The sequence below is a fragment of the Protopterus annectens genome, chromosome 1.part1 (genome assembly GCF_019279795.1).
Source record: "Protopterus annectens isolate FY-2018-M chromosome 1.part1, PAN1.0, whole genome shotgun sequence".
NCBI lineage: Eukaryota > Metazoa > Chordata > Ceratodontiformes > Protopteridae > Protopterus > Protopterus annectens.
This window is the reverse complement of record NC_056726.1, coordinates 882,550,342-882,574,494: the sequence shown is the minus strand read 5'-3', so window position 1 is coordinate 882,574,494 and position 24,153 is coordinate 882,550,342. Positions and strand designations below refer to the sequence as shown.

Below are 24,153 nucleotides of genomic sequence, written 5' to 3'. Positions count from 1 at the left end.
TGTCAGGGATACAAATTTTCCTTCCACACCCTTCCAACCCCAAAAGGTTTCCCAGACCTACCACCAAATCAGTGGGCAGAAGCACAAAAGCAAATCCTTTCCCTGCTCTCTGTGAGAGCAGTAGTGCTAGTTCCTGCAGAACAGATAGGCCAATGTTTCTACTCCAGTCTTTTTCTGGTGCCCAGAAAAGAGGGCACCTGGCACCCCATCCTCAATCTATCCATTCTAAACACCTTCCTGGTGATTCAAAAATTCAAAATGCTTACCCTCCAGCAGCTGCTACCCATGCTCTCCAAGGACGCTTGGCTAGCCACCCGAGATCTAAAAGAAGCCTACCTTGACATTCCTATCAGGGAATCATGCAGGAAATATCTCCTCTTCAGAGCAGGATCTCAACACTTTCAGTTCTCTGTGCTTCCCTTTGGCTTATCTACTGCTCCCAGAGTTTTCACAAAATGTTTGCCTCTGGTCATTGCCTTTGCAGACAAAGAAATATTCAGATTTACCCATACTTAGATGACTGCCTTCTTCAGGCAGACAGCCAGGAAAAGCTGCTCAAGCACCTGGCCTTTGTAAAGACCCTACTAACCTCTCTAGGGTACACAATCAACAAAAAGAAATCCAAATAGGTGCCCACCCAAAGGATAATCTTCCTGGGAGCAAGTCTGGACACAGCATCCCAGATGGCATGCCTTACTCCAGAGAAAGAAATTTTCCTGACAGCCTACTTCTCTTAACTAGCCACCAGGCCCCAGCTAACTACAAGGAAGATCTTACAAGCTTTGGGGTTCATGGCATCTTGCACACTACTCATTCCATATGCCAGACTGCATATGAGGAAACTTTAATGGTACCTAAAGAGCCTTTGCAGCCAACACTCTCAAGACCTGAAAACTCTTCGACCTATAATTCCTTGCCTCAGAAAAAAATTTCTTTGGCGGGCAACAGCATGCTCCCACAACAAGGGAATGCCTTTCTCTCTACCCACCCACTGCCCAGACCCTCAGCACAGATGCATCAGACTATGCTTGGGGTACACACCTGGATGGCAGGTGCATACAGGGCCAATGTAACCCACAGCAAATCCCTCTGCACATCAATCAAAAAGAGAGGATGGCTGTGCAGCACGCCTTGATAGCTTTCAAGCCCCTTCTCTCTCCAGGGGCTCTCCTGATCAAAACAGACAACACCACAGTGATGTGGTACATCAACAAGCAGGGAGGGATGCACTCCTACCCTCTATGCAGGCTGGCCATGACCCTTTGGCACACAGCCTCTGCCATGCAACTACAACTGTTAGCACACTTCCTACCAGGGTCTCTCAACTCTCTGGCAGACCAATTAATCAAAAATCATCTGGACCCACACGAGTGGCAACTCTACAGATGTACCTTCACCCTAATAACTCAGAAATGGAGAACCACGAAGGTTGACCTCTTTGCCTCCCAAACCAATCATCAGCTCAGCAAATTCTGCACGAGGGAGGCATCACAGCATGGCTTGGAAAGTGGATGCCCTGTCCTTCCCCTGGGTCAATCTATCAGTCTATGCCTTTCCTCTCCTACCTCTCATCCTCAGGGTACTGCTCAAAATAAGGGAGGAAAAACCAAGGACCTTTCTTATAGCTCCAGACTGGCCCTGGCAGCACTGGTACCCCTTGCTGTGCAGCCTGTCCCCACTACTCCCATGGCATCTTCCTCAGATTCCAAACCTCCTGACCCAGAGGAAAGGGGAATTTGTGCATCCCCAATTGCAGACACTCAATTTGGCAGCTTGGCTTATTCCTTAACCCCAAGCCAATCTGCCAATCTCAGTAAACAGGTGAGGCCTAGCATCAGAAAGACTTATGCTGATAAATGGAAAAGGTTCTGCACCTGGATCCAGGCTAAGGGAGCCAATATAGCACAGCCCTCCCTCCATCTCATCCTGGATTACATAGCTGACCTACTACAAGTGGCCTCTCTTTCTCCCCTATAAAAATTCATACCTCTGCTATTTCTGCTCATTTTTCCCACTGAGCAGCCCCTTTTCTCACACCTTCTGATCAGACAGTTCCTAAGAGGGGCTAGCAACTTGATGCCACCCAGAAGAGCACCAACACTAGCTTGGGAACTTAACTTTGTATTGGAAAAGCTCACCCTGCCCCCTTTTGAATCACCTTTTTCTGCAGAACTAAAATTTCTCTCCTGGAAGACAATATTCCTTCTGGCCATCACTTCAGCCAGAAGAGTCTCTGAGCTGCAAGCACTCATGGCTGTGGAACCCTTCATCATCTTCCATGCAGACAGTGTATCCCTCAGAACTAACCCATCCTTCATGCACAAGGTGGTGTCCAGTGTGGCTCTCAACCAAACCATTCATTTGTCCACCTTTTTTACTAATCCCCAGAACAAGGGGGAAAGGATTCTTCACTCTCTAGATGTGCACAGACAGCTCAGATTCTATCTAGACAGGACTAAATCCTTCAGAAAGTCTGATCAATTGCTGGTTAGCTTTGCTACAGGGACAGAAGGCAAAGCCATCTCCAAACAAACCATTTCTAAATGGATAGCACACTGCACCCATTTCTGCTACAAACAGCATGGAAAGCCTCTCCCCAGGGGATCAGGACACACTCCACCAGGGCAGCCTCCACCTCTGCAGCTTTCCTCAGAGGAGTCCCCTCCAAGGACATCCTGGAGGCTGCCACCTGGACTTCTGTTCACACTTTTACCAAACATTACCACCTGCCTCTCTTCTCCAAATCCAGGGTAGGGTTTGCCTGTAGAGTCTTGCAGGGCATCCTAGCCAGCCCCTAGTTTCATTGACTGCCTCCACTCTTTTCCTCAGCTTTGGGAATCAACCCAAATGTGATGACTGCAACAGTGAACCACAAAGAACATTGTACAGTTGTGTACACTCACCATAAATGTAGATGTTCAAGTGTATTCACTGTTGCAGTCCTGGTTTCCCTCCCTCCATCCCCCTTCCTTCTCTTTATCCTTTTATTACCATTGTAGCTTATTCTTCTTGCCTTACAAGGGACATATTGGTATTTATTTTCCACTGGTGGGGTTTCTTCCACCAGAACCTGGTCTCCTACTTGGGGGCTCTTGACAGGTTAGGGCAAGAAAAAATGATTTAATGGCATCAGCTGCCTTACTTTATACTACTGACGACCTGAAGTCAGTCCTCAAGCGACAGCAACAAACGCATAAATACTAAGTCTCTGGTATTTGGGCCAGCTGAGGGCTACCCTAGCAGGGATAACCCAAATGTGATGACTGCAACAGTGAATACACTCAAGCATCTACATTTATGGTAAGTGTACACAACTGTACGTTCCGTTGAATTACTGTCATGTTGCTGTGCATTCAGATGTTGGAATGCTATATTGTCGAATACTTGAATTTCTGTGAAGTGGAGCACTTTAGTTTTAGCCATTCTTTCTGGTCGTTTTATTTTTATGTTGAATTACTGTGATGTTGCTGCATTTGGAATTGACCATTCCTATAGCTGCAATTCAACACTTTTAGCAGGACCGTTCCATTCTTTCTATTCTCATGCTGAATTACTGTGATGTTGCTGCATTTGGAATTGACCAGTCATACTGTGATGTTGCTGCTTGCAATTCAGCACTTTTAGCTGCAGTCAGATGTTGGAATGCTATGTTGAATTTCTGCATTTGAATTTTGACCATTCCATGCTTTGTTGAATTTATATGATGTTTAGCACTTTAAGGTGTTGAGAACAGGTACTGAAGTGTGTGGATTAGTTTTAGCTGCACTTTTGGAGAATGAATTGCTATGAAGCACTGTGTGTGTTACTGTGAGTCTAGCTGCGGTCAAATGTTAATTATGATCGTTCCATGCTACGTTGAAGTGTGTGTGTGTGTGTGTGTGTGTGTGTGTGTGTGTGTGTGTGTGTGTGTGTGTGTGTGTGTGTGTGTGCATAAAAATGCCCCAGTTAGATATACCTGGTGGTTAGGGTTACTCAGGTTCAAACTCTGTACCTTAGGTACAAGAAACAAGATCCCGAGTTCTCTACCCATGCCACCACTTGTGACTGAAGGAGTTATAGCTCTCAACTGTACACATTTTTCACAGAATGTCTGGAATGTTTGGCTCATACTTTTGATGTGTTCCTCTTAAAATTTGGATGGTGCAGCAGTTCACCGGTAGCATTGTCATCTCATAGCAAGAGATTCTCTGGTTAGATTCTCAGCTGGAGTGCCTTCTGTGTGGAGTCTGCATGTCTTCCCTGCATTTGTGTGGGTTTCCTCCAGGTGCTCCGGTTTCCTCCCATGATACAAAGACATGTATCTGGAGTGTTTCTCTGAGGCCTCTGCTGAAAATTGGCTTTGTTCCAAGTTGGACTTTACTGGTAAACAAATGATAGATAAATAAATAAATAAAATTTGAGGTTTTCTGGCAAATCAGTGAGAACTGAATTCACTAAATAATGATAGCCATTTAAGTTTCAGTCTTCCCATCTTTCAGGAAACGTGGTAACACAACATTTTATTAACTTTCTAAGATTATACAAGCGATGTTTAAAATGTGTCCCCAGTTTTGGGCCTTTGTGCCCCCCTGATAAATTTTGGCTTTTTCCTGATTTCTTGAGCTGTACAGTTCTTCAGGGAAAGAGAAGTTTAGTGCTGCTTATGCAAAGTCTACTTACATTGTTAGTAGCACGCAGGTAGTATACTTGCTTTTGCTGCAAAAGGCTGTGGGTTCTACTCTCACAGCATGTAGATAGATTGCTGATACTGTACTGTGTTGTACTTTTAAAGGGGGTAGATGCTGCAACCTGAGAATGTTATCCTTTGGCGGAGATACCTAGTAACTATGAGCCTGTTATCAGTTTGCCATCCATTCCCTATTGAAATATTACCAGCTTATCATTTTTTTAATGTAACATAGGCAATTTATTCTTCAAGGGCATCAGGCAGTTTACTTGTAGATGAAACAATGAAATATAAAGTTGTTTGCTAGCAGCAACCTCTTCATTAGTTACAGATCTCTTTAATGTGGAATTATTTAGATGACTTTTACTTCTGCAGAGATTGTGCATATTTACTGATGCTGCTGGATTGTAGAAGATTGAGTAGACTTTTATGATGGAAATGTTCTGAATTGGGCAGTTTTGTCATTATTTGTTCATGCATTTTGTTTCATTGCTTACTAGAAAAATGTTCAAAACAATAAATTTAAAACACGCTCTAACAAGTGTGCTGTATTATACAAGGATTATAATTGAATGCAATCAGGAAGGTGTATCAAAGAACACATGTATGTTTTGTGTGCAAAGGGCCTGTGATTTGAAAACAGACCAAGGTAATCTTTATCTGCCACTGGCCAGATGCATTTTCTTTGAATGTGGGTTTCAATGCTGTTTCAATGAATGTGAGCTTCAAGGGCAGAGAAGTTTTAATGTCAAGTCTATTTTCATTGTGAGACTGTATTGCTTTGTTTAGCAGATGTCTATTAGTGTTTGTGCTATAAAATGTAAAATAAAAGTTTTAAATGAAATCCAAATAATCACTGTAGAAGTAAAGCAATATGCACAGTACAGTGTTTATGGTAAATGGGGTGGAATAGCCAAGTAATGAGACATTGGAATGGCTGCAGGGGTCTCAGGGGCCATATTTTGGTTGTTTGGTCTTCAGTTTGTGTTTGAAAGCTGGTATCCCACAATCCCATTGGAGTGGATGGGGTTACATAATCATCTATGCAAATTTTATGTTAATCAGTGTAACGACTTGCACCTATTTTTCATGGGCCTTTGTCCAGATTTTTGATGTTTCCAGGTTAAGAGGTATGGTTTGGCTTAATTGTAAGAAACTCATTAATTAGTATAGTAATGTCTATAAATTTTAGACCTGATAATATTGACACAGTGACCATGTTTTATCAATTTCCTTACTATCTGCTTGATCATAGAGTCATCAAGTACTAATATTTCTCTTACTTTGCATTTTTTTTCTGCTTTGCCTCATCCCTTAATTTAAAAAAAGGTTTTTAGTATCTACTGAATTTTGGGGGAAGTATGTAATGTTGAGGTAATCAAGGGTTGGCCATATTTATGTGATTTTGTTTTTCTTTGTCCTTCTCTCATAGCAGAGTATGGATTCTTACAAGATCATAACTTAGTTTTTTCCTCCATTTGTTAGGATTTCTTCCTCAAATTTCCCACTTACTTGATTACTTAGTAAGTGACATAGATTATAGATAATCACAACACTGGTGTTTGAGCAGCTTTAGTTAAAAATGTGTATAGCAGTATGTCCTACAGCAATGTATTATATTGTATGACTCAGTGTTGCAATTTCCTATGTTTTTGCCCTTCCCTCCACTGTGGAGTTGGAATATATAATTTAGGGGTACAGAGGGATTACCTCCCCTTGCAAAAAATGTTTTGTGTGTTTTTGTATGTTTTTTGGTTCACTGTTTTCAGTATTACATTTTTGATAAAAGGGGGGCTGAACGACTGTTCTTTGGTGGTAAACTATGCAGAAACCTGTTTAGTGCTTTGCCTGTATAGAGATCACCCAAGAAACAAGGTAATGATATGTTCTTCTTTAAACAAATTTTTCTTTTTGTTGCTTTTGTTTTTCTCTGGGATAACATGTGGACAGTCATCACTTCAGGTTTAGACAAAGCATGTCTGGATGTTTCTTTCTTGTCATGACCTTAGAAATAAGAAATATATATTCTCATGGTATGCAATCAAAAGTTAGAAAACCTCAAGCCATCCTTTGTGGGCCCTATATAATTTGCTCCTGCTTAGTTTTGAGTGTTTTATTTGCCCAAAAATTGCTAAATTAACTTCTGTATTTTGCAAGTCAAGATATTATACCTGCATACTGCAAATGTAATTAGAAAAGAATTTTGGGAAGAATGATCTTTTTATTTTTTACCATTAGTTGAAATAAGAGCAAGAGGTTGTTATGTCGCCATGACAAACACTGGGCACCTACAAACAGAAGTTCAGATTAAAAATCTTGGAATTAATAAAGAGGAGAACACTGAACTATATCATTGGACAGAATGTGAGACCATTAGATAGAGGGATTTTTTCAGAGGTGTTTCTCAGGGTCTATATTATATTGTCGAATGTTTAGGTTGTCGAACACCTAAACTTCGATTCCCTAAATGTCAAAAACTACAAAACGCGAACGGCCAATTATGCAAATTTTTTACAGGATAAAACTTTGCTAGGCTGTTGTAAAAAAACATACTTTCAAGCTGTAATCAAGTGAGGGGCTTAGCCCAACACCTCCCAATGTGGGGGATGTGCCTCTCACAACCCCCCAACTAAATATACCAACTCTGAAATTGCTCTACATCAGGGAAAAGGGAAAATTCCCGATGATGGCCAAGCACATTTTTTTCCTGTAAAACATTTGCGTAATTGGCCATTCGCGCTTTGTAGCTTTTGAAGTTTAGGGGTCAACGTTTAGGTGTTCGGCAACCTAAACATTTGTTGATATAATATAGACCCATTTCTAATAGACATTAAGAGGTATGTGAATTAATTTTGTTCAATATGATATATGTTTGAGAATGTAGTGTTGATGTTAAGCAATTTCTGCACATTTTAATAAGGTCTGAAACATGTAACAGACACTTATTCAAAATTTAAGAACAGCTAAGAGTAAATATTATCATCACAAATATCATGGGGTAATGTAATTATTTTAAGTCTCACATTGCTATAAGGCCTGAAACCCTTAACAAGTAATTCTGCACACTCCAGTAAGACATAAGATAGACTTTACTAAGATGAAAATGTTGGTACAGTTGAATTATCTTAAAGCAGTAACTACACAGTCCACTATCATTATAAACAATAATTGAAACAGATGTGAGACTTGATGAGTCTCACACAACATTGGGCTAATTATATAATTCTGTTGCTGGTAATTCAAAAGAATGGGTAGTATGCTTAAGGGTGCCAGGACAAAACATTGATTCTTTTGTGACCAACACGTGTAACTGCAAACACAGACAGAAGCATCACTCAAAAATGAATAGCATTCAATATGAAAAATGTCTAAACAGGCATTTGTACAGGGGGAAGTGCTGTACACCATCAAACCAACACTACTTATATATGCCAACTGCTAGGCTGCTATATCTTAGTGAAGGAAAAATCGCTGGGATATCATAACCTCAGTCTTCTAGGGCAAAACCTGCATTCATAGGTTCATAGGTTCATAGGTTCATAGGTTCATACTAGGCTATCTGCCCTAGGGCATTTATAAGCCTAGCCAGAGTGTGTATGGCTTTCGCCACCCATTTTAAATTAATTTTGCTATGCCCTTTTTCGAGGTTAGTATACTGTGCCTCTGTCTAACAGTGACACAGAAGTGATACCCGGGGTAAACCTACGATCTCCCATCCACTCATCAAGATTCCTCTTGAAGAGAGTCAATGAGGGACTCTGCCTAACCTGGACTGGGATTTTATTCCAGAGTGAAGGGAGCCTCTGGGTTATGAATCTGTCCCTCCAGCATGTCCTATTTATTTCAGTGCTGAGGTTTAAGTCCCTCGAGCATAGCTTGATGGGATTTGGATTTTCTGAGGTGCAGCATGTCCATTAATTCGGGTTGGACATGGCTTTATACGTCAGGCACAGATCGCCTCTGAGCAGGCGGTATGCCACTGAGTAGAGCTGGAGTTTCTTTAACCGGCAGCATACGGCATCTGTTTGAGCCCCTTGATCCTCTTGGTGAGGTACTTTTGGGGTCTTTCCAGTTGCTGCAGGTGTCTGGTAAGGTACATCCCAAAAGGGGCATTGTACTCAATTATGGGCCTGATGAGGGATGAGTAAAGAGGTACGATGACCTCCCCTGATCTAGATGTGAATCCCTTCATGATTAGGTGGGCTATATAAAATGTTTTTCTAACCACTTTGGCCACGTGGTTGTCAAATGAGAGATTGCTATCAACTTGGGTCCCCAGGTCCCTAATTACTTCTTCTGTACTTAATGGATTACCACCTATGTGGTAATTTGTGGGCACTTTGTTTTTGCCAAAGGGGATTGCTATACACTTTTTGGCGTTTAGCTTGAGGCCATGGCTCTGGCACCAGTTGTCTGTTTCTATGAGGCCCTTTTGGAGGATGCTTGTGTCGGCTGGAGAGTCTATTATGGCGCCCAGTTTGCAGTCATCTGCGAACTTGGTCAGCCACAGTCCTTCCATGTTGGCCTGTACCTCCGAGAAATATATACCAAAAAAGAGAGGTCCCAAGACTGAGCCTTGTGGGACGCCACATGTAACTGGTCTGGAGTCTGACATGGGTTCTGTCCTTGAGCCAGTTTGCAACCCATCTAGTGACATAGGGGTTTATATTTAAGCTGGTGAGCTTATCTATAATGCCCGAGTGGGGTATTGTATCGAAGGCTTTTGCGAGGTCCAGGTAGGATGTGTGGCCCATCTTCCCCTTGTCAATGGCCTTGGTGACTGTTTCAAAGAAATTGACCAGGTTTAAGAGGCAGGATCTGCCCTTAACAAAGCCGAACTGGGTAGGATCCAGTGTCTGTAGGTCCCCAATATCTTTATTTATAAGGTCCATGATGATCCTTTCCATAGCTTTGCAGACCAAGCTAGTGAGACTTATGGGGCGATAGTTTCCAGGATCCGTTGAGGCACCACCTTTGTGGAGAGGGACCACTGTTGCTGTACGCCACTCTTTGGGTACATATCCTGTAGTAAGGCTGAGATTGAACAGTAGTTTTAGGTTTGGGTTTAGCTCTTCTTGGAGTTCATGTAGGACGCAGCCCGGGACACCGTCTGGTCCCATTGATGCTGTGTTTCTTGCTTTGGAGAGGGCAGCTCTTACCTGAGCATCTGAGATGTCAGGGGGGCAGCACTCTGCTGGGATAGATATTAGCCCTTTTGGTGAGGAGGGGGGGAGACATTTGCGCTGAACCTGTCAACTAGGATGTTGGCAATGTCTGTGGGTTCGGTGTATTTTTTGTCATTTTGGATTAATTCTGAGCATATCTGGGAATTCCCACCCAGGTTCCTAACATAACTAAAGAAAGCCTTGTGATTATCCTTAGTGTCCTGTGCAATTTTTCTCTCGAAGCTGGCCTTAGACGATTTTATGAGTGCCCGTAGTTTTTTGCTAATACTGATCAGAGATGCCTTCCCTTTTTGGGATTTTGCTCTGTCATATAGTAGCTTCCTCCTTCTATTGTATAGTTTGTTTATGGCTGGGGTCCACCAGAGAGGACGTCTGCCTTTGGAGGATTGGGTCTTGGTTTTATTTGGGATTGCATGATCCATGCATTCCTGAAGGTGTTCATAGAATGCGTTTATAAAGGATTTTGTGGTCTGGGCAGATATCCACAGGCCCAGGGGCTTTGAAGGATTCCACCTCAGTTTTGAGGAGTGTGAAATTTGCTTTAGAGAAGTTTTTCACTGTGGTTTTCTGGGCATGGGGTGGGGTCGGGATGTGAATATCCAGTGAGATTAGTTTATGGTCTGATCTTACCAGTGAGGGATACACTTCTGGTCCAGAGCATAGAGTCCCCATGTTGGTGATGATCAGGTCCAGTATGTTTTCCCCTCTTGTGGGAGTGGTAACAAGTTGTTCCATAGCATTTGAGTTTATAAATTCTAGGAACCTTTGGGCTATGGTGTTGGAGCTAGAGTAATGCTCCCAGTCTATGGTTGGGTAGTTGAAGTCCCAATATAATGGTGTTTGAAGAGACCTTCATATTTTCCAGTGTTCTCAGGAAGGCCGAGTGGGGTTCCTGGGTTTGGGAGGGTGGTCTGTAGCAGGCTATAAACTGGAAGGCAGTTTTACTCACTGTTAGTTGCACATGGATAGTCTCTGATGCTTTGTGCTGTGCCACCAGCCTGCAGGTGTGGGTATCTTTGACGAATATTGATACTCCGCCTCCTTTTGTGGTTCGGTCCAAGTTTTGGGGCTGAAAAGCATGGTATGAGGTATAACCTGATAGTGCTGGGTTGCTCTCGAGAGCCTTGAACCAGGTTTCTGTTACTGCACACATATCGATGTTCTCCATGCTAAGGAGAGTTTCGAGTGCATGCATCTTGAGGTTTAGACTTCTGGCGTTGAGTAGCATTACTCTTAGTTTCTTATCCCTTGTGATACCTATGGAGGTGGGTTTGTCTTTTGAGCCTTGCCTAAAAAAGGCACTATGGGGGTAGCAAGAGCCTTTGCCAATATCCGAAAGCCCAGGGGTGACAGGTGCAAGCCGTCCCTAGTGAAGCATCGTGGCTTTTCGAGCATGTCATCCCAGGCTGACAGGCATTGGATCCCCTTTGAATGACACCAATACTTAAGCCAATTGTTGAAATTGATAATCTTGTCTTCATACTGTGGCATCATTCTTGGTTAGGGTAAGATGCTACTCAAGGTCAGGGTCATACCGGCCTGGGCTACATGCTCAGAGAGCTCCTCTGTGTCTCTTTTCATGTAGTCCAGGGCGGTACGTCTCAGGTCATTCACACCAGCATGGACAATGACTGAGTCATATTTGTACTTGCCTTGGAGTGACCTGAGTGCTTGTGTTATGTGGCGGATCCTAGCGCCCGATAGGCAGCTCACCGTGACCTTCTCCTTGTTCAGCCTGGTGAGCGGGACGTCAGTGTGCCTGATGATAGAGTCACCTATTACAAGTGTATCAGGTGTGTTGTTTAGCCTTAAGGACTGTGACTGTTTGGCACACTGGCTTTGTGAGCTATGTGTTGCACGTGTTTTGTTTTGGGGTAGCGGTTGCTTGGGTGTCTGCTTTAGAGGTCTCTGCTGCTTAGGCAGATTTTTATTTAGAGCCTCCAAGTATGTTTTTGTGTGTTTATGTGTTTGGTTTGCTGTCGTGGTAGGTCTATGTGAGACTGGAATTGTAGTGAGTGTGGTTTCCTTCTCCTCCTGACTGGTTACGCCAGTACTGAGTTGAGAGAGCTTAGCCTCCAGTTTGGCTATATGGTTGCATCTCTCACATGTGTTGGAATTTGTTGGGAGGAGGAGAGGGTTGTCTGTGTACATTAGGCAGTTGTAACATTGCCTCAAGATTCCCAGGTTCACCAGCTGGACTGGAGAGGAGATTGACAACTGACCTTTGGACATGCTAGAATAGTATTGGGAATTCCTTTATAATTGAACAAAAGGGCCAATGGGGAACAAGTTACTCAAGGGGAGTTTGTGAGGGTGTAGTGCTTTTAATTTTTTAGTGCTGACTTATATAATTGCTTTAGTGAGCAAGTGCTAGGCTTTAGCGTAGGAATAGGGTGTTTATTATGAGAACTAGATCAGTTCCAAGGCTCAAACCCAAATAAGCAGTGCTGCTCGATGCCGCGCTATGCACAAAACCATGCAAAGCCGTGCTACAGCGGGTTTTATACAGGCGGACTTGAAAGAGCTAGAAATTGGCCCAAAACAGCCAACAGACTACCAGATTCCTGCGCTGGGAACACTCCTCCAGGGACAGATAGGCTGCTCCAAGCTCCCCACTGCCACTGGTGAACAAAGAAGCCTCCCTCTATCCAAGAAAGGAAATGGCAACACGGGAACTTTCCAAAAGTCCAGAATACAGCAAAGCCTGTATTTGGACTACTCTAGGTCAGGAAAGATGGGAAACAAGGATAACTTTTTCTTTTTTTTTCTTTTTTGCAACAAACAGCAGGAAATTGCAATAAATATGTAACACAGGCTAGCGCACCTGAGTGTGTAGCCTCAACAAGTAAATGCAACAAACAAGACAAACTTTAAAAGTGCAGGTGCAAAAACAACTTTAGACAGTTTAAAACAGTTCAAGAAGCAGAAATATTTGCAGTTTAGCTAGATCGGACAGTCGCCCAGGTAGTAGCAGGAAAAAACACTTTTATCAGGTTAGCAGTCGCTCTTTTAGCCTCTCTGCTGCTAGCACCACTCTGCAGGACCACAAGGAGCTTGGCTGAGTAGTAACAAGTGCAAAAACCTTGCCAAAGCGGGTTTTATACAGGGGATTTGAAAGAGCTAGAAATTGGCCCAAAATGGCCAATAGACTACCAGATTCTTGTGCTGGGAACACTCCTCCAGGGATAGATAGGCTGCTCTAAGTTCCCCACTGCCACTGGTGAACAAAGAAACCTCCCTCTATCCAAGAAAGGAAATGGGCAACACAGGAACTTTCCAAAAGTCCAGAATACAGCAAAGCCTGTATTTGGACTACTCTAGGTCAGGAAAGACAGGAAACAAGGATAATTTTTTTTTCTCTTTTTTCAACAAATAGCAGGAAAATGCAGTAAATATGTAACACAGGCTAGCACACTTGAGTGTGTAGCCTCAACAGGTAAATGCAACAAACAGGACAAACTTTAAAAGTGCAGATGCAAAAACAACTTTAAACAGTTTAAAACAGTTCAAGAAGCAGAAATACTTGCAGTTTAGCTAGATTGGACAGTCGCCCAGATAGTAGCAGGAAAAAAAACACTTTTATCAGGTTAGCAGTCGCTCTTTTGGCCTCTCTGCTGCTAGCACCACTCTGCCGGACCAAAAGGAGCTTGGCTGAGTAGTAACAAGTGCAAAAACCTCGCCAACGCGGGTTTTATACAGGGGGACTTGAAAGAGCTAGAAATTGGCCCAAAACGGCCAATAGACTACCAGATTATTGTGCTGGGAACACTCCTCCAGGGATAGATAGGCTGCTCTAAGTTCCCCACTGCCACTGGTGAACAAAGAAACCTCCCTCCATCCAAGAAAGGAAATGGGCAACACAGGAACTTTCCAAAAGTCCAGAATACAGCAAAGCCTGTATTTGGACTACTCTAGGTCAGGAAAGACGGGAAACAAGGATCATTTTTTTTTGTTTTTCTTTTTTTCAACAAATAGCAGCAAAATGCAGTAAATATGTAACACAGGCTAGCATACTTGAGTGTGTAGCCTCAACAGGTAAATGCAAAAAACAGGACAAACTTTAAATTACAAGCACAAAAGTGCGCTAAAGCTGGCTTTAAAGCAGGGGGTTAGAAAGAGATAGGAAATGGCCCAAAACGGCCCATAAGCTACAGGTCACTGGGCTGGAACCACTCCTCAAGGGACAGATAGGCTGCTCAGAGCTCCCCACTCTCACTGGTGAACAAAGAAGCTTCCTCCTATCCAAATAAGGATATGGGCAACACAGGAACTATGACACAAAACAGCCCATAAGCTACAGGTCACTGGGCTGGAACCACTCCTCAAGGGACAGATAGGCTGCTCAGAGCTCCCTACTCTCACTGGTGAACAAAGAAGCTTCCTCCTATCCAAATAAGGATATGGGCAACACAGGAACTATGACACAGCCCAGAGATCAGCAATACCTGAAGACTGGACTATTCTAGTTCAGTAAAGGCGGGAAACAAGGATTTTTTTTTTTTTTTTTTTTTTACAAAGTAGCAGAAATTAGGTACAGAAACACAGTAAATGCTTTAATTCGGCTAGTGCACTTGAGTGTGTAGCCTACCAATTAAACTAAGCAAAAACAAACTTTAAAAGTGCAAAAAAAACCTCAGAAATACAGGCAGGAATGCAATAAAACAACTTTACAGAGCTTATTTAGTAAAAGAAACAGAAAAGTCTATATATACAGAAAAGTAGCTAAAACACACAAACACTTCAGATGCAGTGCAACCTAGAGCACTTGAGTTGTAGCAATATTAAGGCTATTACAGTTATAATAAATGCTCTGAAATATACTGTATATTTCCAAAAATGTTTGAGAAGCACAGTCAGAACACAAGGAGGTTCAGGCGAAAGAAAAAAAAAAAAAAGTTTTGTTTTACTTTTTGAAAGGGAAAAAGGAGGAACAGAAGGCCTTATCAAATATTCTCTCTGTATTAGGCAGAATGAGCTAATGACACTAGACTGGGAGGAGTGTCACAGTAGGGGCGGGCAACTGCAAAGCCACCAAGTATAAGAGCAAGACACCAACAGGGAGAGAGGGTGGGACAAAATAGCCTACAGACAGCAAGCACTAGAGACACAAATGAAAGTTTTTAAACAGATAAGGATTTGTAAAGATACAGAATAGACAAAGTGCTATATATATATTAAATTTTAAAAACAGTAATCTGTAAAAATAATCAAAAAAAATCAAGATACTTATATTTTCAGCTCAGTTGTGGTCAACAACTAATCCAGTCTGCACTGTGTGTAAAGACAGAAACCCTATCAAAGTTAGGGCTTGAATACCAGAACAGAATTTTTTTTTTTTACAAGAACACAAAAGAACCAGCCCCCACTAGCCAAAAGATAATTACACAGAGGAAAGGCTTCAGTTAAAACAATAGCCTACAGACAGCAAGCACTAGAGACACAAATGAAAGTTTTTAAACAGATAAGGATTTGTAAAGATACAGAATAGACAAAGTGCTATATATATATTAAATTTTAAAAACAGTAATCTGTAAAAATAATCAAAAAAAATCAAGATACTTGTATTTTCAGCTCAGTTGCAGTCAACAACTAATCCAGTCTGCACTGTGTGTAAAGACAGAAACCCTATCAAAGTTAGGGCTTAAATACCAGAACAGCTTTTTTTTTTTTTTTTTTTTACAAGAACACAAAAGAACCAGCCCCCACTAGCCAAAAGATAATTACACAGAGGAAAGGCTTCAGTTAAAACAATAGCCTACAGACAGCAAGCACTAGAGACACAAATGAAAGTTTTTAAACAGATAAGGATTTGTAAAGATACAGAATAGACAAAGTGCTATATATATATTAAATTTTAAAAACAGTAATCTGTAAAAATAATCAAAAAAAATCAAGATACTTATATTTTCAGCTCAGTTGCGGTCAACAACTAATCCAGTCTGCACTGTGTGTAAAGAGGCTGTACAAATGAATGTCAGTCATCACTATCTTGACAGCAAGCATTCCACCCATACAGAAATCATATAAATGTTATTAAAGTATACTGATCATGCTTTGATGCAAGTGCAAATCAAACATTTGCATTGGGAATTAACCTCCTTATGATATACAGTACCAAATGATGTGGTTTATTATGAAAGAAGTATGTTGGTCTTGCATTCAATTTTATAGATGCAGACAGTACCCTGAATTTGTTTATCTGCCCTGCAAAGATATCATGAATGACTCAACCCATAATGCCTCACTGCTTAAAATGTATATAATAATGTGTTTCCACATTAAAATGCAGGTTGTCATCCAGTTCTTGCAGGTAGATCACTGAGCATGGAAAAATAACATGTGATGGTGTAGTAGTGAAATCAAAATGTTAGTAAGAAGCTGCTCCTCTAAAGAGGCAAGTCACTTTTCCTTACCCATAATGCTTTGTGGCTATATTTTAATAATTGACCAATACCTATCATGAGTGTGGTTATAGAGAAAAAAAAAAGTAACAAGTGAAACTAAAAAAAAAAGATCAAACAACACAACATAATCTTAATTTCTTGCAAAATCATTAACAACTTTAATGTGAGGGTCTTGACAGGAAATGAAGTTAACTAAAATAAAGATGCTTCCAAAAGACAGCAATATACTTTAAGCTATTTAGAAAACTAAGATTGTTGAGCACTGGCAATGGAATTTATTTCCACTCTTTGAGGTTGAAGACTTTGCTAAACTCTAGCAGGGCAGTGACCTTTTACGAGTCATTCGTTCATTTTGGCCATTGTAGGTTCTTTGCCAGAGCCTTGTAATGTCCAGTACTCTCCTCTCCTTAAGATGTATTATTATGCAGCTGTACATTAAAACTGAGGTGTTTTATGTAAGATTATACAATATACTTTATGTATTGTATCATAAGTTTGCCCTTGCACTGTTTTCTTCCAGAATCTGATTGATACATATGTACGTTATACTATCTGAAGTATATAACTGTTTGATCTTTAAAACTGATTCCTCTCTATACACATTTGTTGTTCATATGTATTTAACTTCACAAACTAACCAATTCTCTGCATGTCTGGTTTATATACCTTTATTTTCTGTGCCTGACTGGTGTATACTTTATTCACTTTTGCGCTTGGTTATTTTACTTTCTACTGGTGGCCTAGGTCATGGTTGGAAGTGGTCTTCTAACAAATTCATGTACCAGGTTACTGAGTGAATGACTGAATTAATATACAGATAAAATAAAGTAGATCTAGCTTGTCTGTAAGTGGTGTATAAGGTTGATAATTGCCTTCTCTAGCTTATCGCTAAAATCTTGATTTCTGCAAGAGACATTATTCTGCAGTTATCCAGACTGCATATACCTTCAGTTTGCTTTGCAGTTGAGCACTGCCTATAGTCTATGTCACTGATAAAAAAGGGTCTTGTAATCAGCTCATCTACCAGAATAATGTATTATTATTATTTTATTATCTTAGACGTGTCTGGAGCATTTCTCCCCAGGCCTCTTATGAAAATAGGTTCTGTCCTAGTCAGACTTTCCCAGTCAACAAATGTTAAATAAGTAAAAAAATAAATAAATCATTATTATTGCTATTATGTTCAATGTCATTACTGCAAACACCTAAAGATAGCTGTGAGTCTTAACAAAGGTCCAATTAGCCCATGTCAGAGTTTGTCTGCAGTGTATTTAATATGGGGCTGTGACTGGTCCTTGCAATTCAAGTACTACACAACATACCCACATGTGTATTCTTCTGATGTTTGTTGCCACCTGCTGTCCGTATCACCCACTAATTATGGTTTTGCTCATCATGTTTAACTTTCTTTGTAAAATGTGACATCTCAGAGAATATTCATAGAACTTATGTTTGGGAACACAGTGCATTTCTGAAACAAAATTGCCTGATTAGTAAGTTGTTAAACTGCTAACACGGATAACTGGGATTATGTCACACTCCCACCAGCTGCAGTTGCATGACCCTAAGTGAATACTTTAAGGTGTCCATGCTGCCAGAGAACACATACACATAAATGTCTCTCCTTGTTGGATATTATCTTTCTCTCCTATTGTCTTCATAGCCTTTCTGCAATACGTAGTGCAGTGAGTTGTATAAACAGTGAAAATCACAAATATAGATGAACTTTGCTACCTAATTGTTTTGTGAAAGTCATACTTTTTGCCCTGAAGGATTTTAACAAAAATATTAGCAATTTTTATCATGCAAAACAACTACATGGATCCAAATATCAGAAAAATGTGTAAACATTATCATTTATATTCTTTGTAATAAAAATGTTACTTTGTAAAGGGTGAAATTTGAATCCCAGTTCTAAAAGACACCTTACTGTCCTGCAGATGTGAATGAATGCGAGGTGTACAAGACACAAGTAGGTCCAAGACTCTGTATGCATGCTTGTATCAACACTCCTGGCTCCTATCACTGCTCCTGCCCACCGGGATACAAACTTTTTAGTGATGGAAGAAGCTGTGAAGGTAAGATTTCATCCATTTTTATAATTTAACTTTTGTATTTTTATGTAACTAGGTCATGACTGAAGAGTCTCTTGCACTCCAGTTTACATATGTGGTAAATAAAAATAAACAAAATAAGACATAACGCTTTAATGTATCTTGTGTGCCATTTTAAAAACAGATGTAACATTTCCCATCATGTACATCACATAGCTGCTCTTTAAAAACACATTCAACTTAATATATAATTTTGTCTGTTTATGAAGATGACACACTTCTTTCCTGATATTGCTTACTTGTTTGTAGTCTATGACTTCCACTGATGAACATCATCCTGTGTGTTATCTAAGGTACAGTACTGGAAAATAAGCTGCCAATTTAGTGATGTTACTTCATCACAGAACATATAGGAACTTTTGACATCAAGGTTTATATATATACATACATATATATATATATATATATCTATATGTATATATATATATATATATATAGACACACATATATATATATATATATATATATAGATAGACACGTATATATATATATATATATATATATATATATATATATATATATATATATATAGACACGTGTGTGTGTGTGTGTGTGTGTGTATATATATATATATATATATATATATATATATATATATATATATATATATATTCATCTATATCTATATCTGTATATATTTCAATTACTGTTGACTTTTTTGTTCTTTTTGCTTTTAACCTGACCCTCTTTTCTTAATGTGGTAAAAAATAAAGAAGATGTGTAAAGATAGGTAAAGGCTGCCAGCCCAGCTAGACAGAATTTTGTACATAATTCTGTCATTTGTAAATATTAATGTAAGCCACCAGCTTGTTCTCTTAAATGTGAAAAGTCTGCATTGGATATTGAACTGCAAAAATGTAACAACGGTGCACTCTGCTGTAAGCAAGCTAAGTCAAGCAATTCATGACTGTCTTTGATGTTAAAATTTGGAGCCGATATGTCTAGAGGGAGACATCCTGCCTATCATTTTAAGGTCAGCATTAATGGCTAGAATTTGCATGTATAAATGTCCTTTATTGCTCTGGTTTCTGACCAGTTGTAAAGAATGTAAATGTAGTTTCTGTTAGCCTGGGAACACCAGATAAGTATGAAGAATGTTGTCATGTGAAGCAGCTCTGTATTATTATTTAAAGAGAGAGATTCAGAGAGCTTAGAGCATTTGTCTTGAGGACATCCAGCATCACCAGCACTGTCTTGCTCTAGATGTAAGTAGGATTTTAGAACTCTGTTTTTTCTTAGATATAGCTAGGAAATAGGAAGATTAAACTAGTTTGTTTTTCTGTGATGTCAGAACTTTTGCTACTGTATTATTTTAAGTATTTCTCTGTGATCTCTGAACTCTTGACCAGCACTGTGTAATAAGAAGTATTGTCTTGTGTTTTTATTATTTATTATTAAATATTTGTAAACCTTTCAACTGTGGCTGTTTTGTGTAAAGATAATTTAAGCTCTAGAGTACATTGCATTTATATAGTGATACTGTACCAAGTGACTCTAATAAGCCTTGACTGTTCAGTCACACTTACTATATGGATAATAATATTGCACTGTAATAATTGGACACTCTTTTAAGGGCCATTGAGTAGCTGATAAATATTAGTGGGTGATGGCAGCTAGTACTACCTTTTAGACTGGACAGAAAAGGGGCACAGCTGGGGAACCTATGCCAGCCTTCCCCAGGAGTGTCTGTGTGGTTGTATAAACTCTTATCTCAAAGTGTGTGTGTGTGTGTGTCAGCTACTTGGGCAGGGACACGAACCACTGGTTGGACAGAGAGGGTGCTGAAGGTTTTAGCTTGCCCACTAGGCTGAGATCTGGACCCTATAGCTGTGCCAGTAGAGAGTATTATTGGGGACCTGGAGAGAAAGGGAGAAACCAGCCCTAGACTGACTGTGATCACTGCTCTTAAGGGAAATTGTACTTTACTGTGTGTGTATTTATTATCCTTTCCCTATATAGACGCCCCTCACTGGTGTTAGTAGTGAGGATTGAGCCTCCTTGATTGCTGGGCCAGTGCACAGGTGTCACATACACTCTATGAACATAATCACTGCTTATAAAATTGTTTAAGAATTCATTGCTTATACTGCAGTAGCCAGATCATAGTAACAATTAACATATAGTTGCTGCACAGCGTATATAATAATACTTGCAAAATGGAAAATAAGTCTGTACCACCAAGCAAAGGTTAAACAAAAACTAAAATGGTGGTGCAATATACAAACAGCCTCTGTGCTGGTTTTACTTAGCTAATAAACGCATTACTTTTCTTCCCAGCCAATCATCCCTCTTCACCACAAGGACAGCAGATAGTGCCTTATTCTATATTAAAACAAATTCTGTGGTAAAATATTTACCCAAGCCGAAGTTCAGTCATTCTTTTCCCAGTTATCCTCTTAATCCGCTTCAGTGTAATAGGGAGCCAGACCATATCCCAACATTCACACACACACACACACACACACACACACACACACACACACACACACACACACACACACACACACACACACACACACACACACACACACACGAAGGTTCGAGGATCTCCAATTCAGCTATATCACATCTTTGGATGTGGGAGGAATTCAAAGCACAAGCTAAAGTTGAATAATTTACTGTAAAATAATTGCAGCAATAAAAGCAGTGCATTTTACATATACAAAACCTTACTATACCCACCCGAAAATTTCTTGTGATCCATTTCTTTTCAAGTACTGTGCAATTCCTATCTTGTTTCTTTAGCCATCCATATGCACATTTTTAATTACTCAATCTCTTCATCTAGACATATCACATCTCAGAATCATATTCAGGTTCACAAATTCCTACTAACTGATGCACATTTGAAAACAATATTCTAGCTAAGCATCTGTAACATTCAGACTTGGTTGCTTCTTAAGACAGTCCACTGTAAATGATGGCACACTTGATTAGAGGTCACTCTTGATCTTCCTATGTTAACTGTAATGTACCACTTTCAGCTTTACTGTCAAGGCCATAGCTCAGCTAACAGCAAGCCACGTGATCATGTGGTCATCAATAATGACATGTTAGACATGTTAATTATTTTTTCTCTTGAACATTATGAGGGATGAGACAATAATTTTCTGAACTAAGATTCAGTAATGCTGTCTATGAAGGGGAGCTGAATCATTCTAATTCAGGCACACCTTATTATAAAAAAGATGACAAATTCTGACATAATTTACTGATCTGTTGGATAACACAAACTGAGCTGTAAAATGTGTTACAAGAATGAATCTTATTTTGTTTTATTATTATTATTATTGTTATTATTATTGTTATTACTATTACTATTACTGTTACTATTACTATTATTATTCAACTTGATATTTATAACAAAGTAATTTGACTATAAACTAGTACTACAAAGATTAGTTAACTTTTCAGTCTGTATAACCATGAAGGCTGCCAGCCTAGTTAGATAAAATTTTGTAAATAATTCTATGTCCTTGTAAGTATTAGTATGATCCACAGGCTTGTTTGACTAATGTAAGAAAACTGTGTATGTTCTGAGCTTCAAAAATGTAACCACAGTGCACCCTGCTGGAAGAAAGCTGATAAGCAAAGGATTTTATGACTGTGTTTGATCTCAAGCTCAGAGACAGGAGGATGTCTGCAGCTAGAAATTCTTTCTATTGTTTTAAGACATAGATAATTACTAGGTTTCACATGTAAAGTGTCTTTTATTGCTGTGGCTTCCTGGCAGGTGCAGATCAAAAGAGAAATGTTAAATTTTAAGTTCTGTGAGCCTGGGAAACTTAAGGAGAACTAACAACAATGATGTAATCTGAAATGACTCAGCAGTAATGTGTATTATCAATTTAAGGGCTGTCTCTGAAAGTAAGAATAGCATTTTGCATTTTGTTCTGAAGCTGACAATATCTCACCAGCATTTTGCCTTGTAAGTAGAATTTAGAACATAGTTTCCCTTAGAGACAGATAGGAATATAATGTGATTAGTCTAGCTGTTTTCTATATTTATGTGATACTATCCTACAATATTGTTTTAAAATATTTTCCTGTGATCTCTGAACTCTCTGTTATCACTGTGTTGAATCAATGAGTATTGTCTTGTGTTTTTATTATTTAGTATTAAATTTAAACTTTTCAACTATGGCTGCTTTGTGTAGAGATAACTTAAGCTCTCAGAGTACTTGCATGTATTTGGTGGTACTGTATAAGCCACTCCAGTAGCCTTAGCCCTGGGTTATACTTACTATTTGGATAACAGTAATAGCACACCGTGGAATTGGTCACCCTTTGGAAAGGGCCTTATAGTAGCTGATAAGTAGTGGTTGATGGCAGTGATTTCTACCTTATAGTCTGGACAGGAGGGGGCATAACTTGTGAAGCTGTGCCAGCCTTCCCCAGGAATGTCTGTGTGTTTGTATATAATTCATATCTCAAAGAGTGTGTGTGTGTGTGTGTGTGTGTGTGTGTGTGTGTGTGTGTGTGTGTGTGTGTGTGTGTGTGTGTGTGTGTGTGTGTGTGTGTGCATGTGTGTGTGTGTGTGTGTGTGTGTGTGTGTGTGTGTGTGTGTGTGTGTGTGTGTGTGTGTGTGTGTCAGCTACTTGGGCAGGGACATGAAGCACTGGTTGGACAGGAAGATGCAGGGATGGATTCAGGCTTTTGTTCTCAGATTTCTGATTCAGACTCAGGGGATAGCTCACTTTCTGATTCTTCCTCTGGGGAGTTTCTGTTTCTCTGAGACTATTGCTAGAATGTTCCAGTGTTTTCAGAGGAAGAATACTGATGTTTCTCAGTCCATGAGAAAATACAATTAGTTGTTAAAGAACAAGGTTTTGGCTTGACCACTTGGCTGAGATCTGAACCCAATAGCTGTGCCAGTGGGGAGTCTTATTGAGGATCTGGAGAGAAAGGGAGAAACCAGCCCCAGACTGACTGTGATCTCTGTGTGCTCTTAAGGGAAATTGTACTTTACTGTGTTTGTACTTGTTATCCTTCCCAATGTGCACGCCACTCACTGGTGCTAGTGGTGAGGATTGAGGCTCCTTGATTACTGGGCCAGTGCACGGGCATCACATAATAATTGTTTGATAGTGGTGGGATATCCACATCAAATATTAATTATTTGATAGTGGTGAGTTAGCGACATGACATACTAATTGGGTTGTAGTGGTGTGAATAGTGAGTTCCTGTATCTTGCGTTCAGTGATCACTGAAGGTGTTTTTGTACTCTAAATCAGCCACGCAGTGAACATTGAGAGTTCAGATTACAATTGTTGTATTTGTTTTGTTAGCTTAGTTAGTCAGGGAGAGCAGGCAAGCATGTCAGCAGAGGAGTATGGGAAGCTGACAAGAAGCCAGTTGGCTGAGATGCGCCAGGCTAAAGGAATGGTGCATGGAAACCTGACTAAAGTAGACATAATTGCAGCTTTGGTCACAGCTGCATTAGAAAATAACAACCAGGAGGACATTCAGACTGTCCGTGGAGATGTACAACACTCAGAGAATGGACAGCTTAACCTTTCTATAGAGGACTTAAAAAAATCAGTCTGGAGCTAAAGAGACTTGAGTTGGAGGCCAAGCATTTGGAAATAGAAGCAGCAGAGAGACTGAGGCATCTAGAGAGTGAGGAAAATGAGAAACTGCGATGTCTGCAGGCTGAGGAGAATGAGAAACTGCTATGCCTGGAAGCTGAAGAGAAGGAGGGGGAGAGGCAACATGAAAAGGAGATGCTGACTCTTTGCCAGAGTGATGGAGGTAATGGGGAAGGTAGTAACCAAACCCCAGAA

At 40.2% G+C, this 24,153-nt stretch overlaps 1 protein-coding gene across 3 annotated transcripts in view; it reads left to right on the top strand.

The window, feature by feature from the left end:
- Positions 1 to 24,153, top strand: part of FBLN7 (fibulin 7) — a 1,104,237-nt gene that overhangs the window by 982,204 nt on the left and 97,880 nt on the right. For all 3 annotated transcript variants that reach the window (XM_044078952.1, XM_044078936.1, XM_044078943.1), the window contains one exon: positions 18,197 to 18,334. In XM_044078952.1, coding sequence (XP_043934887.1) covers positions 18,197 to 18,334 — 138 coding nt within the window. The remainder of the gene's footprint in view (positions 1 to 18,196; positions 18,335 to 24,153) is intronic.